General features: G+C 55.6%; 2 protein-coding genes across 3 annotated transcripts; one reads left to right on the top strand and one right to left on the bottom strand.

Moving 5' to 3' along the window:
* The first annotated feature begins 428 nt into the window (after positions 1-428).
* Positions 429-7,660, top strand: RAB3A (RAB3A, member RAS oncogene family). Of its 2 annotated transcripts, none has more exons than XM_003817779.5 (5): positions 429-600; positions 1,756-1,983; positions 4,023-4,141; positions 5,622-5,746; positions 6,811-7,660. In XM_003817779.5, exons 2-5 carry the CDS (start codon positions 1,756-1,758, stop codon positions 6,999-7,001), a joined length of 663 nt encoding a protein of 220 aa, XP_003817827.1. In that variant the 5' UTR covers positions 429-600; the 3' UTR covers positions 7,002-7,660. The 2 variants fall into 2 exon arrangements, with proteins under 2 accessions (XP_003817827.1, XP_003817828.1); XM_003817780.4 differs by lacking the exon at positions 429-600 and adding an exon at positions 896-1,040.
* A 58-nt stretch (positions 7,661-7,718) lies between these two features.
* Positions 7,719-13,343, bottom strand: MPV17L2 (MPV17 mitochondrial inner membrane protein like 2). The gene is made up of 5 exons (XM_003817781.4): positions 10,710-13,343; positions 10,144-10,314; positions 9,325-9,401; positions 9,092-9,220; positions 7,719-8,462 (listed from the first exon to the last, which is right to left on the bottom strand). The coding sequence occupies exons 1-5, from the start codon at positions 10,894-10,896 to the stop codon at positions 8,406-8,408; spliced, it is 621 nt and encodes a 206-aa protein (XP_003817829.1). The 5' UTR covers positions 10,897-13,343; the 3' UTR covers positions 7,719-8,405.
* Between the last annotated feature and the right edge of the window lie 275 nt (positions 13,344-13,618).

Genomic DNA, 13,618 nt, shown 5'->3' with positions numbered 1-13,618 from the left:
ACCTTGGAGTAGACGGTGGCCTCAAGAGTCCCCTACCTGGGGTGGGTGCGGGCGGGTAAGGGAACCGCCCCTGGAAGACCGGGGCTCAGCCGAGGCCTCAGCCTCTCGGCCCTTCAATGTCCCAGATGCCACCATTGGACAAGAGGAGGGCGTAGACAATCGCTGATTGGCTACTTCGCCCGTCGCTCGAGGGCTTAAGCCAGTGAGAGAACGCTGAGGGGCCCCGCCTCCCCGAGGCGGGCAGGAGGCGGACGAGAGGCGGAGTCGGTCCCCGCTCCGCTCCCGCCCCTACTGGATGCACACGCTAGGCCCCGCCCCATTTTCACGTCAATCTGCTCAGGAGCCCTGCCCCATCTGGCTCTGCGTGCGTCAATGGGCCACATCTCTACGCGCGGCTCCGCCTCCGGATGGCGTCACGGACTTATCTACATGTGAGGCTCCGCCCCTCCCTTTGCAGGACGTCACGGAGGACTGCAGGGGCCTGAGCCGCTGCTGCCGCCGCCGCCGCGCAGCCCCACATCAACGCACCGGGGTCCTGTCACCGCCACCGCCAAAAAAGTCACCGCCGCTAGGGTCGCCGTTGCATCGGTGCAGGGCAAGGTGAGCTCCTGGGCGGCCGGGTGTGCTCAGGCTCCGAGCACCTGCATAACCTTCATTTGACTGATGGGCTGATGGAGGTGGGGGACGAGGTTGACTAGGGTTGAATGGGGGGAAGGATGCGGCGGTCGCGAGGCTGGGAATGGGTAGGGCCCGGGCGCCCCACTCCTGCCTGATCCTCACCACTAACCCCCCCAACCCCCCTGCTCTGCGGCGGAGGGGGAGGGGAGCCGAGCTCCTTGCGGGAAGCTGTGCGCGCGGGAGGCTTTTGCGTGCGCGTGCGCGTGTTGTGCACACGCGTGTGCGCGCCTGCCTGTGTCAGCGGGTCTGTGTGCACCCTTGCTTGTGTACCTGGATATGCTCGTGTGACGCCGTGGGGGTCTGGGCCTAAGTGTGTGCGCGTTGCACGCGCGTGGAGAAAGACGTGTGGACCGCCTGTGCAGGTATGGCCCGTGCATACAAGCACGGGGATCCGTGTCCGTGTGGGTGATGTGCACACGCCTGCATGGGTGGAGGGGCCTGTGCGCACGGGTGGTTTGCACATTTCTATAGGCGAGTCGGTGTGCAAACAGGTGTCTGTGTCTTTGTCCTGTGCACCTCAGTGCGTTCACACACTCCTGTATGTACGGATGAGCGTGTTTGAGGCTGTGTGCACGTGAGCGTGTGCATGTCCCGCCTGTATCATGTGATGCAGCGGCCTTGGCCGGAGCTCTCCGGCCTGGAGGTTTGCGGGGAGCGGGGGCTGCAGATGCGCGTCCTCGAGGGACCATGCACGCGGTGCACGTGGGGCCGCGCGGCCGGGTTCTGAGGACCATGAAAGATTGATGGGGGGCGGAGCCAGCCGCAGTCACCCCCTCCGGGCTCAGCCCTGGGTTTAGGGTTACAGCCCCACCTGGGGCACCTGCCCCTTGAAGGGGGCTGCTGGGGTGTCCCCATGGGCAACCCTCTGAGCCCCTCCTCTGAAACGCCCAGGATTTCAAGGTCACAGGCTGCCCTCTGCTGGGGGCACCACCAATTAATACTGGGGCTCCTGATGGGATAAGGGTGTCCTCCATACACCGGCCGTTTTCTGGAGCCCTTGCCATCTTCTGCCTGGGCTTGGGCACATGAGGATGGAGAGAGCCCCCCTCACGGCTCTGCTACACCCGGTATCCCCAGATGGCATCCGCCACAGACTCGCGCTATGGGCAGAAGGAGTCCTCGGATCAGAACTTCGACTACATGTTCAAGATTCTCATCATCGGCAACAGCAGCGTGGGCAAGACGTCCTTCCTCTTCCGCTATGCTGACGACTCGTTCACGCCTGCCTTCGTCAGCACCGTGGGCATCGACTTCAAGGTCAAGACCATCTATCGCAACGACAAGAGGATCAAGCTGCAGATCTGGGTGGGTCCCAGCTGGAGGGCTCCCGCTCGGCTCGGCTGGATTCCCGTACTTGGAAAAGCAGCCCCAACCTCGTCTCTTTCCTGACTGGAGTCATTCACTTACACACTGGGCATTTATCAGGTGCCCACTGTGTACCGGGGCAGAAACAGCACCTGTGTTCTCCCATAAGCACCTAATCCTGGTCCCTCAGTTTCCCCATCTTCAAGTTCTTCCATGTATGAGGTTTCAGCTGGATCTTGGTCCCCATTCTCTTTTTTTGTTTGTTTTTTGAGACAGGGTGGTCTTGCTCTGTCACCTAGGCTGGAATGCAGTTGCGTGATCACGGCTCTCTGCAGCCTCGACTTCCCAGGCTCAAACCATTCTTCCACCTGAGCCTCCTGAGTAGCTAGGACCACGGGCTCCTACCACCACGCCTGCTGATTTTTTTCTTTTTTGTAGAGACAGGGTCGGGCTATGTCTGCCCAGGCTGGTCTTGAACTCCTGGGCTCAAGCGATCCTCCCACCTCAGCCTCTCAAAGTGCTAAGATTACAGGCATGAGCCACCCCACCTGGCCTTGTTAGTTTTAAGAGACAGAGTCTCACTCTGTTGCCCAGGCTGGATTTGAACTCCTGGGCTCAAGCAATCCTCCCGCCTCAGCTTCCCAAGTAGCTGGGAGTACAGGCAAGTGTCAGCTTCCTTTAATTTTTAAACCTACAGTTAAATTCTCTCCATCTTCATCTGGCTTGATTTTTCTCCTTGGTCCTTGTCACTCTCCAATATAGGATACATTTATACCGTTATTTTCTATTTCCCACACTGAGTGTCACTTAGCAAGGGAAGTGCCCATCTTGTTAACAACTGTGTCCCCAGTGTCCAGTTCAGGGTGTGGAAAAGATCAGTGCCCAGTCCATGTTTGTTTGTTTTTTGAGACAGAGTTTTTGCTCTGTCACCCAGGCTGGAGTGCAGTAGTGCAATCTTGGCTCACTGAAACCTCTGCCTCCCGGGTTCAAGCGATTCTCCTGCCTCAGCCTCCTGAGTAGCTGGGATTACAGGGGCTCACCACCAAGCCCAGCTAATTTTTTTTTGTATTTTTAGTAGAGACAGGGTTTTGCCATGTTGGCCAGGCTAGTCTTGAACTCCTGACCACAAGTGATCCACCTGTCTTGGCCTCCCAAGGTGCTGGGATTACAAGCATGAGCCACCACGCCTGGCCCCTGTTTTTTTTTTCTTTCTTTCTTTCTTTCTTTTTTTTTTTTTGTTGTTATTGTTTTGAGACGGAGTCTCGCTCTTGTCACCCAGGGTGGAGTGCAATGGCGCGATCTCGGCTCACTGCAACCTCTGCCTCCTGAGTTCAAGCGATTCTCCTGCCTCAGCCTCCTGAGTAGCTGGGATTACAGGTGCATGCCACCACGCCGAGCTAATTTTTGTATTTTTAGTAGAGACAGAGTTTCACCATGTTGGCCAGGCTGGTCTCAAACTCCTGACCTCAGGTGATCCACCTGCCTTGGCCTCCCAAAGTGCTGGGATTACAGGCGTGAGCCACCACCACACCCGACCCCGTTTGTTTTTTGAGACAGGGTTTCACTCTGTCACCCAGGCTGAACTGCAGTGGCGCGATCTCACCTCACTGCAACCTCTGCCTCCTGGGCTCAAGCAACTCTCTCACCTGAGCCTCCTGAGTAGTTGGGACTACAGGTGTGAGCCACCACACCCTGTTAATTTTTGTACTTTTTGTAGAGATGGTGTCTTGCTATGTTGCTCAGGCTGGTCTGGAACTCCTGGGTTCAAGCCACCTGCCCACCTCAGCCTCCCATAGTGCTGGGATTACAGGTGTGAGCCACAGCACCTGGCACAGTACGTTTGGTGAATGACTCTATGGAATAATGGAGCACTCATATATTCTGAGCACTGGTGACCCAACCTGCTCTTCCTGACACTTTGTGCCCCTGGGCAAGCTCCTGCTTCTCCCAGGGGGCTGAACTGGATGATATCAGAGCTCATTTCCTCTTCGAGGGCCTTATGTGCAGGTCCTCTCTGACCTTCATCTCTTCCTCCCTAGGACACAGCAGGGCAAGAGCGGTACCGGACCATCACCACCGCATACTACCGGGGCGCTATGGGCTTCATCCTCATGTATGACATCACCAACGAGGAATCCTTCAATGCAGTGCAGGACTGGTGAGTGTACCCCACTTGCTCTTTTTTTTTCTTTTCTTTTCTTTGAGAGAGGGTTTTATTCTGTCACCCAGGCTGGAGTGCAGTGGCACGATCAGGGCTCACTGCAGCCTCGACCTCCTGGGCTCAAGTGATCCTCCTGCCTCAGCCTCCCAAGTAGCTGGGACTACAGGCATATACCACCACACCTGGCTAATTTTTTTGTATTTTCAGTTGAGATGGGGTTTCCTCATGTTGCCCAGGCTGGTCTTGAACTCCTTGGTTCAAGTGATCTGCCCACCTTGGCCTCCCAAAGTGCTGGGATTACAGGCGTGAGCCATTGCTTCTGGCCTTCCACACTCATTCTGGGGCCATTGTCTCTGAGCCAAACTTTCTTCAAAAAATAATAAATAAAACGTAGGGGTCAGAGAAGGATTTCAGATGGAAAAGTAAAACTATAACCATATAGAAACAAATATCTGCAAGTGTAGGGTGGAGAACATAGAGACTATAAGGAGAGTTGGCATGGCCGGGCATGGTGGCTCACACCTATAATCCCAGCACTTTGGGAGGCTGAGGCAGGTGGATCACCTGAGGTCGGGAGTTCGAGACCAGCCTGACCAAGATGGAGAAACCCCATCTCTACTAAGAATGCAAAAATTAGCCAGACGTGGTGGCGCACACCTGTAATCCCAGCTACTTGGGAGCCTGAGGCAGGAGAATCGCTCGAACCCGGGAGGTGGAGGTTGCAGTGAGCCAAGATTGTGCCATTGCACTCCAGCCTGGGCAACAAGAGCAAAACTCTGTCTCAAAAAAAAAAGGAGAGTTGGCATAGGTTAGAGATTGTAAACATTTCAATTTTCTGCTCAGAAGTAATAACTTTAAAAAAAAATTTTCTGGGTTGGGCACAGTGGCTCATGCCTATAATCCCAGCACCTTGGGAGGCCGAGGTGGGTAGATCTTCAGCTCAGGAGTTCGAGTCCATCGTGGCCAACATAGTGAAACCCTGTCTCTACTAAAAGCACAAAAAATTACCAGGCATGGTGGCTCATGCCTATAGTCCCAGCTACTTAGGAGGCTGAGGCAGGAGAATCACTTCAACCTGGGAGGTGGAGATTGCAGTGAGCCTAGATCGCGCCACTGCACTCCAGCCTGGGTGACAGAGCAAGACTCTATCTCAAAAAAAGAAAATTTCTGGGCTGGGTGGCTCATGCCTGTAATTCCAACACTTTGAGAAGCGAAGGCAGGCAGATACTCCAGCCTGGGCAACAGACCCAGACTCTATCTCAAAAAAAACCCCAAAACACAGAAACAATAATGGGTCAGTCGGGGGCTGGAGTGGGGTGAAAGAGGGGCACATTGGGGGAAAGGATGGTGGGGAGGATGGAGGGGCAAGCTTCTGGGTCTTTCTTCCTCGGACAAGGACACAGGCTCCACATCAGCCCGTCAGGGTGGAGCTGGGATCCTCCAAGCCCTGACCTGCCCCCATTGGTGCCTCCTATAGGTCCACCCAGATCAAGACCTACTCATGGGACAATGCCCAGGTGCTGCTGGTAGGAAACAAGTGTGACATGGAGGATGAGCGGGTGGTGTCATCAGAACGTGGCCGGCAGCTAGCTGACCACCTTGGTGAGTGCCCAGCTGGGCTGGAGACCCACAAGTCTAGAAAAAGGACACTAAGAGAGGGGAGGGCGCACACTCAAGGTCTTACAGCTAAAGCCAGGTAATTCACACTTTCTGCAAACTAGCCTTCATCCAGGAGCCATTTGAGTTGGATCCTGAGGGATGTGTAGGAGTTCGCCATGCAGAAAGTTTAAGGATTTATTCTGACACTCACTGTCCAACGCTTTGTTGGGTGTTGCTGGGCTCAAGAGGCATCTAGGGGTGCCTCGAGGGACCCCTGAGGTAGAGGGAGGGACCTGGATGGGAGGAGCACATGAGAGGAGCCAGGCTTCCTGGAGTGGTGGGTAGTGAAGAAGGGTCTTTCAGGCAGAGGAAATAGCTTGGGCAAAGGCTTGCAGTGAGAAAGGTCGTGTGTGTTTTGGTAATAATTTCACAAGACTAGAACATGAGGGTCAGCTGGAGGAAATGTGGCCGATCATAGAGGGCCTCAACCATGTGCTGAGAGGCTGGGACTCTTTGGAGGGCAATAGGGAGTCACAGAGGGTGTGTGAGCAGGGGGAGGTCACAGCTGGATTTGAGTGTCAGAGCCTTCCAGGGCCAGTGCATGGGGCTGGGCTGGACGCTGCAGGGCATGTCTTGCCAGGTCCCTAAGGACAACAAGACACAATTTTAGGAAGGAAGGGCAGGAGGCCAGGTGCGCTGGCTCACACCTATAATCCCAGCAATTTGAGAGGTGGGGGTGGAGGATCACTTGAGCCCAGGAGGTTGAGACTGCAGTGAGCTATGATCACGCCACCATACTCCATCCTGGGCAGCAGAGCAAGGCCCTGTCTCAAAAAAAAAAAAAAAAAAAAAAAGCAGGAAATGCAAAGCTGACCCAGTTCCATGTTGCTTCTCTGCGGGATTTGTCAGTACCTTCAATAAGTTTCTTCTCTGTGGGATTTGTCAGTACCTTCAATAAGTTGCTTGGCACTGGGAATCTCCAGGTGTTCCCTTTCCTCAGAGAAACACCTCTGGGAGTTGGCATAGGGCGTGGCCAGGGTCCTCATCCCTGCCTTCTCTGACCACAGGGTTCGAGTTCTTTGAGGCAAGCGCCAAGGACAACATTAACGTCAAGCAGACCTTTGAGCGCCTGGTGGATGTCATCTGCGAGAAGATGTCCGAGTCGTTGGACACAGCGGACCCTGCGGTCACAGGCGCCAAGCAGGGCCCACAGCTCAGTGACCAGCAGGTGCCACCGCACCAGGACTGCGCCTGCTGAGAGCCACCCCACCCCCTTTCCCCTCTTCCCTGTCTTCCCCACCTTCCCCCAACTACCCGGACCTGACCCGGCCCCTACCAGCCACGGGCACAAGACCCCTGCTCCTGACTTAGCCCGTCACCCTTATTTATTATTGTAGCTATTTATTTATTTATTGAAGATGTCCCCCAGGGGCCCAGGCTCCCCTGCCCGCCCCAAGCCCTGCCCATCCTGTACATATATCCCTTTCCCCACTCAGCTGTGGTGTCTGTGGCCCCGTGAACTCACCGCTCACCCTCCTGAACCACCCCCCGCCTTTTTTTTAAATTCACCCCCATCCACAGTTGTCAGTTGTGAAGAGGGGCCAGATGACACCCTAAAGCAGGCTGATCGGGCAATGGGAGGTGGCCAGGCCTGCCAGCCCCTCGGCTCTGCCGCGGTGGGCCGAGGCCGCTGTTGGGGGTTTCCCTGTGTGGACCATGGGGGTCAGAGTCTGGCCTGCCAGGCTCCTCTCCCCGTTTTCTCTTTTGGTGGGGGGGTGTGCTGTGGGTATTCACCACCCTGGGACCCCCCCTGCCCACCGGACCTGTTCTGACCTCATGAGTGTCAAACGTGCCCCCCAGTTCCTTAGGAGATGTCATGACAACACTACACACACCCAATAAAGCGAATGGACCATCCATGTGTGTCCCTGTGAGCACCGGGCCCTGCCCACCCTGGTTTTGATCATCCACAGCATTTTCTTTTGTTATTTTTATTTTTCAATATAAATAGAGACAGGGTCTTGCTATGTTGCCCAGGCTGGTCTCGAACACCTGGCCTCAAGCAATCCTTCCACCTCAGCCTCGTGAAGGGCTGAGATTACAGGTGGGAGCCACTGCACCCAGCCAGCAGTTTCAGTTACATTATAGAGAGAGTTTAATGGCATTTCCACAGTTCACGACCAGGGAAAGAAACACAGAGGCTGCCTGGCCCTATGTGAAACTTTTGGGGGCCGACTCCAGGCCTGAGCCTGCTCTGAGGGGATCAGTCATGTCCCCGCCTTAGTCCCAGGACCTGAGGGAGCTCTGGATTGGTGGCTTGGCCCAGAGCCAGGTGGATGGCAGTGTTGAGGGGCTGGTGCTTGAGACTGGTTGGCAGAGTGGGCCCTGTGCTGAGGATGGGACATCTTGGTCACAGGTCGCATGAGGTTCCTGCTGAGAAGGGCTAGAGGATGATCATCCATCTTCATGGGTGTGTTCCGGTTGGGGAAACTGAGTCCCAGAAGTGAGCTTGGAAAGGGCGGCTCAGCCCAATGCTCGGGAGCTGAAGTGGTGCTGGGACGTGGCCCAAGACCCGAGCTTGCTGCAGGAGCCCATTCCCCTTCTGTCAGAGGGGGTGGTCCGCCAGGAGACAGTCTTGCATCCGGTCCAGGAAGCAGACAGTTCAGTCTGCTCGGGTGTCCAGGGCCACACAGCCTGGGGGTGTCAGAGGAACTGGGCTCTGTCCACACAAGACAAGGCATCTGGTCAGAAGCCTGGCTCATCCCTCCCTGTCCCTCTACCTGCCCTTGGGCCAGAGGTCAGCTCTGCTCAACAGACTTGGCAGGGACCGGGCTGAGGTCACATCAGACAGCAGAGAAGGGTTGGGTCTTTTTGTTTGTTTGAGACGGAGTCTCGAACTGTCGCCCAGGCTGGAGTGCAGTGGCGCGATCTCGGCTCACTGCAAGCTCCGCTGCCTGGGTTCAGGCCATTCCCCGGTCTCAGCTTCCGGAGTAGCTGGGACTACAGGCGCCCGCCACCACGCCCGGCTAATTTTTTTTTTTTTTTGTATTTTTAGTAGAGACAGGGTTTCACCATGTTAGCCAGGACGGTCTCGATCTCCTGACCTCGTGATCCGCCTGCCTCGGCCTCCCAAAGTGCTGGGATTACAGGCATGAGCCACGGCGCTCAGCCACGGCTGGGTCTTAACTGCTAGTGAGGAGCTCTCCGCCAGCCCACTGTTGGGTGTGGGTTGTCAGGAGCACAGGAGACTCCCACCCTCCAGGGTGGCTGGCTACACTGCCACTTGGAGCTCACACGTGTAGCCCCCTGGGGAGTCCCCTGGGTGCCTGGTATGCCCTCCACACTCACCCGGTACTTCAAGTAGGACAGGTACGTGTCCCAGCCCAGCGTCAGGCCGTTGATGTAGGTGACTCGAAATTGGGGGGGCACGAAGAGGAAGTTCACGAACTGCGCAGCAGGCCACACGCACCAGTCAGCCTGCGGGGAGAGGCGGGGGATGAGGGGCGGGGCCAGAGCTGGGCGGGGGCGGAGCGGCCATCAGGGGGCGGGGCCGGACATGTGCAAGGGGCGGGTGCTCCCACCTTGTAGAATTCCCAGAACTTCTCCCGCAGCTCCTGGCAGCTCTCACCCACTGTCTGACCCTCCAGGCAGCCAAGGCCTGGGAAGGAAACCAAGAAATGAGAGTGTTAGAGGCCAGGAAGTACTGTTGAGACGACAAGATGGGCTGACGATGGAGGGGGCGGGGTTGGGCCCCTGAGAACCCACGCCGCCCACCCCGGGCAGAGGGACAGGGACTTTCAGATGGGATGGACAGAGAATTAGGGTAGCTGGTGTAGGGACAAAACAGAGCAAGTCAGTCCCAGTGAGAGAAAGAGAGGTTATAAACATATAAACATGTGCCCCAATGGAGACACCCTGAAGTTGAGGGAGTTGTGTTACTTTTCCATCACAGACCAGGAAGCCGGGCTGGGAGGTGGAGAATGAGAGACTCCTCTATTAATACCGCTGTCTTTACCGAGCCTAGGGCTGGCACGGCTGCACCCCATTAAGTCTAGCCTCAATTTCTCTTCCTTCAGGCCTCAGAGCCTTTGCATTAGCTGTTCCCTCTGCCCGCTGGTTCCCTCTTCATGTCTCAACTGAGTGTGGTCCCCTTCTTTGGGAAATGCTCTCAACCTCCCGCCCAGGGCGGCCCCAACAGATACCGTCCTCGTCCCTCCTACACTCGCCAGCGTTCACATCGGCCGAGTCTGTCCTGTCCCCGCTGTGACCTGGCTCCTAGTCCAGGGCGACCCAAACAGGGGGCACATTGGAAATGCACCTCTGCATCCTTCTTAACACAAAGCTGGCTCCACCCCTCCCGACCTATGAGAGGCAAAGCCTAGGCTTAGGAGGCTCCTTACCCAAGAAGTACCAGACGCCCAGCAATGGAGAGGCTACCAGCTGATCCACGAGGACCTTCTTGAGGACATTTGGGAAGCCTCGGAGGCCAGACGCAGGGAATAGGCGGTCCAGCGACAAGTACCAGTAGTGCAGGAAGGGACCCATGCTGCAGCCCACCGCAAACATGCTCGCTATAAGAGTGTAAGTCAGGGGGCTGGGTCGGGCCGGCAAATTCCTCAGTCCATTCCCTCTCTCCCTCCCTGGCTAAGGCCTGGGTAAGCCCAATGCCATCCCGGAGCCTCAGCCTCACCGGGAAAACCGGAAGAGCCCACCCGTGCATTCTTCCACTACAAGCCCCACCAGGAGGCGCGGCTCCAGAGGCTCCTGGGTAGTGGGCAGAGACCTCCAGGGGTTGGGAGGTGATGGAGACCCAGAGCTGCGGGGAGACAGACACCCGGGGAGAGGCGCGGTCAGGGCAAGGGTCCTGCGGGGGACTGAGGCCACGGGTCAGGGGTCACGGCCCGCAGTCGGGTGTCGGGATCAAAGGTCGCCCGGGGTGAAGGGCTAAGCAGCATGGCGTCCTCACCGGAGCGCCGTGGGTCGAAAACCTGGCCGGGCCGGGCGCGGATCTCCCAGGACTGGCGCACGCCATCACCGGCCGCCATGAGCGCGCCGCAGCCCAGCGTGTTAGTGACGAGCAGCGCGCGGCCCTGGAATAGAAGCTGCCCCGCGGATAACAGGCGGCGTAGCCGGCGCCAGCCACCCCGCGCCATCGCCCTCAGGAACCAAGGAACCGGCGCGCCGCTCTGCTTTCGCCGCGCCGACCAGTCGCGAGTCACTGTTGATCCCAAATTGCCCGTCCCTCCGGCTCCCCGGCCAATCGCATAAGGATCTTCAGTCCGCAGGTCCGCCCCGAGCCGCGACGCGTTCACCAATCGCAGGCAGCCTCGGGAAGCCACATTGCCCGCCTCGAAGAGTATTGACCAATAAAAGGCAGGCGTTCTATCCCAAGGTCGAGCCCCCAACGACCTCCCGAGCTTCACGGACCAATCGGAAAAAAGAATTGCGTTACGTCCCGCATGCCGATTGGTAACGTTGCACTCTTGTTTCCCCGCCCCTTTCTGTGCCAGCCTATGCGAAACCGCCGCAGCCCCGTCCTACCGACACGCCCAGGACGGCACTGGCCAGTCGCAGACCGGCATCACGCTGGCAAATCAGTGACCGTCGTCCCGCCTCCCGCGTTAGGGTTGGTCAATCTTAGGCAGTTACAACGCCTTCTGGCCTGGTTGCCCTCCGTATTTCCAGATTCTCCTGGACTTAACCAGAAGGGGTGTGATCTGTGGCCAGAAACAATTATATCCTAATTATACCGTTCCCGTAGGGAACAATGATTTTTTTTCTTTTTTTGAAATGGAGTCTCGCTCTGTCACCCAGGCTGGAGTGCGGTGGCGCGATCTCGGCTCACCGCAACCTCTCCCTCACGGGTTCAAGCGATTCTCGTGTCGCAGCCTCCCAAACAGCTGGGATTACAGGCACGGGCCACCACGCCCAACTAATTTTGTATCTTTGGTCTAGACAGGGGTTTTGCCATGTTAGCCAGGCTGGTCTCGAACTCCTGACCTCAAGAGATCCACCCGCCTTGGCCTCCCAAGGTGCTGGGATGATGATAGGCGTGAATCACCGTAACTGGCTTAAAAAATGATTTTCAGTGGAAATCCCTATGCATTCTCTACTAGACTCGCAAACTACTGCCTGTGGGCTGTTAACTGTTGAAGGTGTGCAGGTTCTTGGCATCTTGAACAAAGAATTGGACAAAGTGCACAAACAAAGCAAGGAAAGAATGAAGCTTAACAAAAGCAGAGATTTATTGAAAACGAAAGTACACTCCACAGGGTGGGAGCCAGTGGAGCATACGGACTCAAGAGACCTGTTTAAGAATTTTCTGGGGTTTAAATGCCCTCTAGAGGTTTTCACTGGTTACTTAATGTACGTCCTATGTAAATGAAGAGGATGAAGTAAAGTTACAAAGTCATTTACTGGATGTATGCCCTCTTTAAATGGAGAAGATATTTCCTGTCATAGCTGAATTGTTTCCATTTGATTTGGCCTTATGTTCCCTGCCTCCAGACCTATTCTCCTGTCTCAGGGCCAAATCCTGTCCCTGCCTGTTTTGTGCTGCTCACGATGAGCTAAAGGTGTTTCTTACATTTTTTAAATGGTCAGTCAAGAAGGTGGGGATTGGCCAAGCGCAGTGGCTCACGCCTGTAATCCCAAACACTTTGGGAGGCCGAGGCAGCTGGATCACCTGAGGTCAGGAATTCAAAACCAGCCTGGCCAACATGGTAAAACCCCATCTCTATTAAAAATACAGAAATTAGCCAGGGGCGTGGTGGTGGGCGCCTGTAATCCCAGCCACTCGGGAGGCTGAGGCAGGGGAATCTCTTGAACCCGAGAGGTGGAGGTTGCAGTGAACCGAGATAGCTCCAGTCTGGGCCACAGAGCGAGACTGTCTCAAAAAAAAAAAAAAAAAAAAAAAAAGGCTGTGCCTAGGGCCGTGGTCACTCACATTTGGCTCAGAATTAACCTCTTTAAATATTTTACGGAGTTTCTTTTTTTTTTTTTTTGAGAGAGAGAGTCTCGCTCTGTGGACCAGGCTAGAGTGCAGTGGCGCGATCTTGGCTCGCTGCAAGCTCCACCTCCCAGGTTCACACCATTTTCCCGCCTCAGCCTGGCGAGTAGCTGGGACTACAGGTGCCCGCCACCAAGCCCAGCTAATTTTTTATATTTTTAGTAGAGACAGGGTTTCACCGTGTTAGCCAGGATGGTCTCGATCTCCTGACCTCATGATCCGCCCGCCTCGGCCTCCCAAAGTGCTGGGATTACAGGCATGAGCCACCGTGCCCGGCCCAGGTAGACTAAAATCTATTTTTAGGAAAGACAGCTGGGCACAGTGGACCATGCCTATAATACCAGCACCTTGGGAGGCTGAGGCAGGAGGATCGCTTGAGGCCAGGAGTTCAAGACCAGCCTGGGCAACTTGGCCAGAACCTCATCTCTACAAAACAAATTTAAAAAAAATAAAAATAAAAAACTGATCTGTTTGGGATATGTCTGCTTCCTCAAAGTTTCAGTTTGATTACGTGGCATTTAGCACGAGTGACTCCATTCTGGTTTCATCTGGTCTGTTGGTGCCTAGTGCAGGAGCTCAGTCCAAAACAGTGGTCTCCCATAGTTTTGTTTGACATTGAGCTGACCATTTAGTAATCTACAAATGGATTACTGGTTGCTGAGAGACAATGGTGGATAAATTAAGAATTTATTGGCCAGGCACGGTGGCTCATGCCTGTAATCCGAGCACTTTGGGAGTCTGGGGCAGGTGGATCACTTGAGGTCAGGAGTTCAAGGCCAGTCAGGCCAACATGGCAAAACCCCATCTCTACTAAAAATACAAAAATTAGCTAGGTGTGGTGGTGCATGTCTGTAATCTGAGCTACT

Source organism: Pan paniscus, chromosome 20 (assembly GCF_029289425.2).
Source record: "Pan paniscus chromosome 20, NHGRI_mPanPan1-v2.0_pri, whole genome shotgun sequence".
In the NCBI taxonomy this organism is placed as follows: Eukaryota; Metazoa; Chordata; class Mammalia; order Primates; family Hominidae; genus Pan; species Pan paniscus.
This window is presented reverse-complemented; position numbering and strand designations above follow the sequence as displayed.

What these genes read in the sequence shown, in the direction of transcription:
- RAB3A (XM_003817779.5), top strand. Translation starts at nt 1,756, where the DNA reads ATGGCATCCGCCACAGACTCGCGCTATGGGCAGAAGGAGTCCTCGGAT. An exon ending in GGATCAAGCTGCAGATCTGG is followed by an intron (nt 1,984 to 4,022) that starts GTGGGTCCCAGC and finishes CTTCCTCCCTAG; the next exon opens with GACACAGCAGGGCAAGAGCG. An exon ending in TTCAATGCAGTGCAGGACTG is followed by an intron (nt 4,142 to 5,621) that starts GTGAGTGTACCC and finishes TGCCTCCTATAG; the next exon opens with GTCCACCCAGATCAAGACCT.
- MPV17L2 (XM_003817781.4), bottom strand. Translation starts at nt 10,896, where the DNA reads ATGGCGCGGGGTGGCTGGCGCCGGCTACGCCGCCTGTTATCCGCGGGG. An exon ending in TTTCGACCCACGGCGCTCCG is followed by an intron (nt 10,315 to 10,709) that starts GTGAGGACGCCA and finishes ACACTCTTATAG; the next exon opens with CGAGCATGTTTGCGGTGGGC. An exon ending in GGGCGTCTGGTACTTCTTGG is followed by an intron (nt 9,402 to 10,143) that starts GTAAGGAGCCTC and finishes TTTCCTTCCCAG; the next exon opens with GCCTTGGCTGCCTGGAGGGT.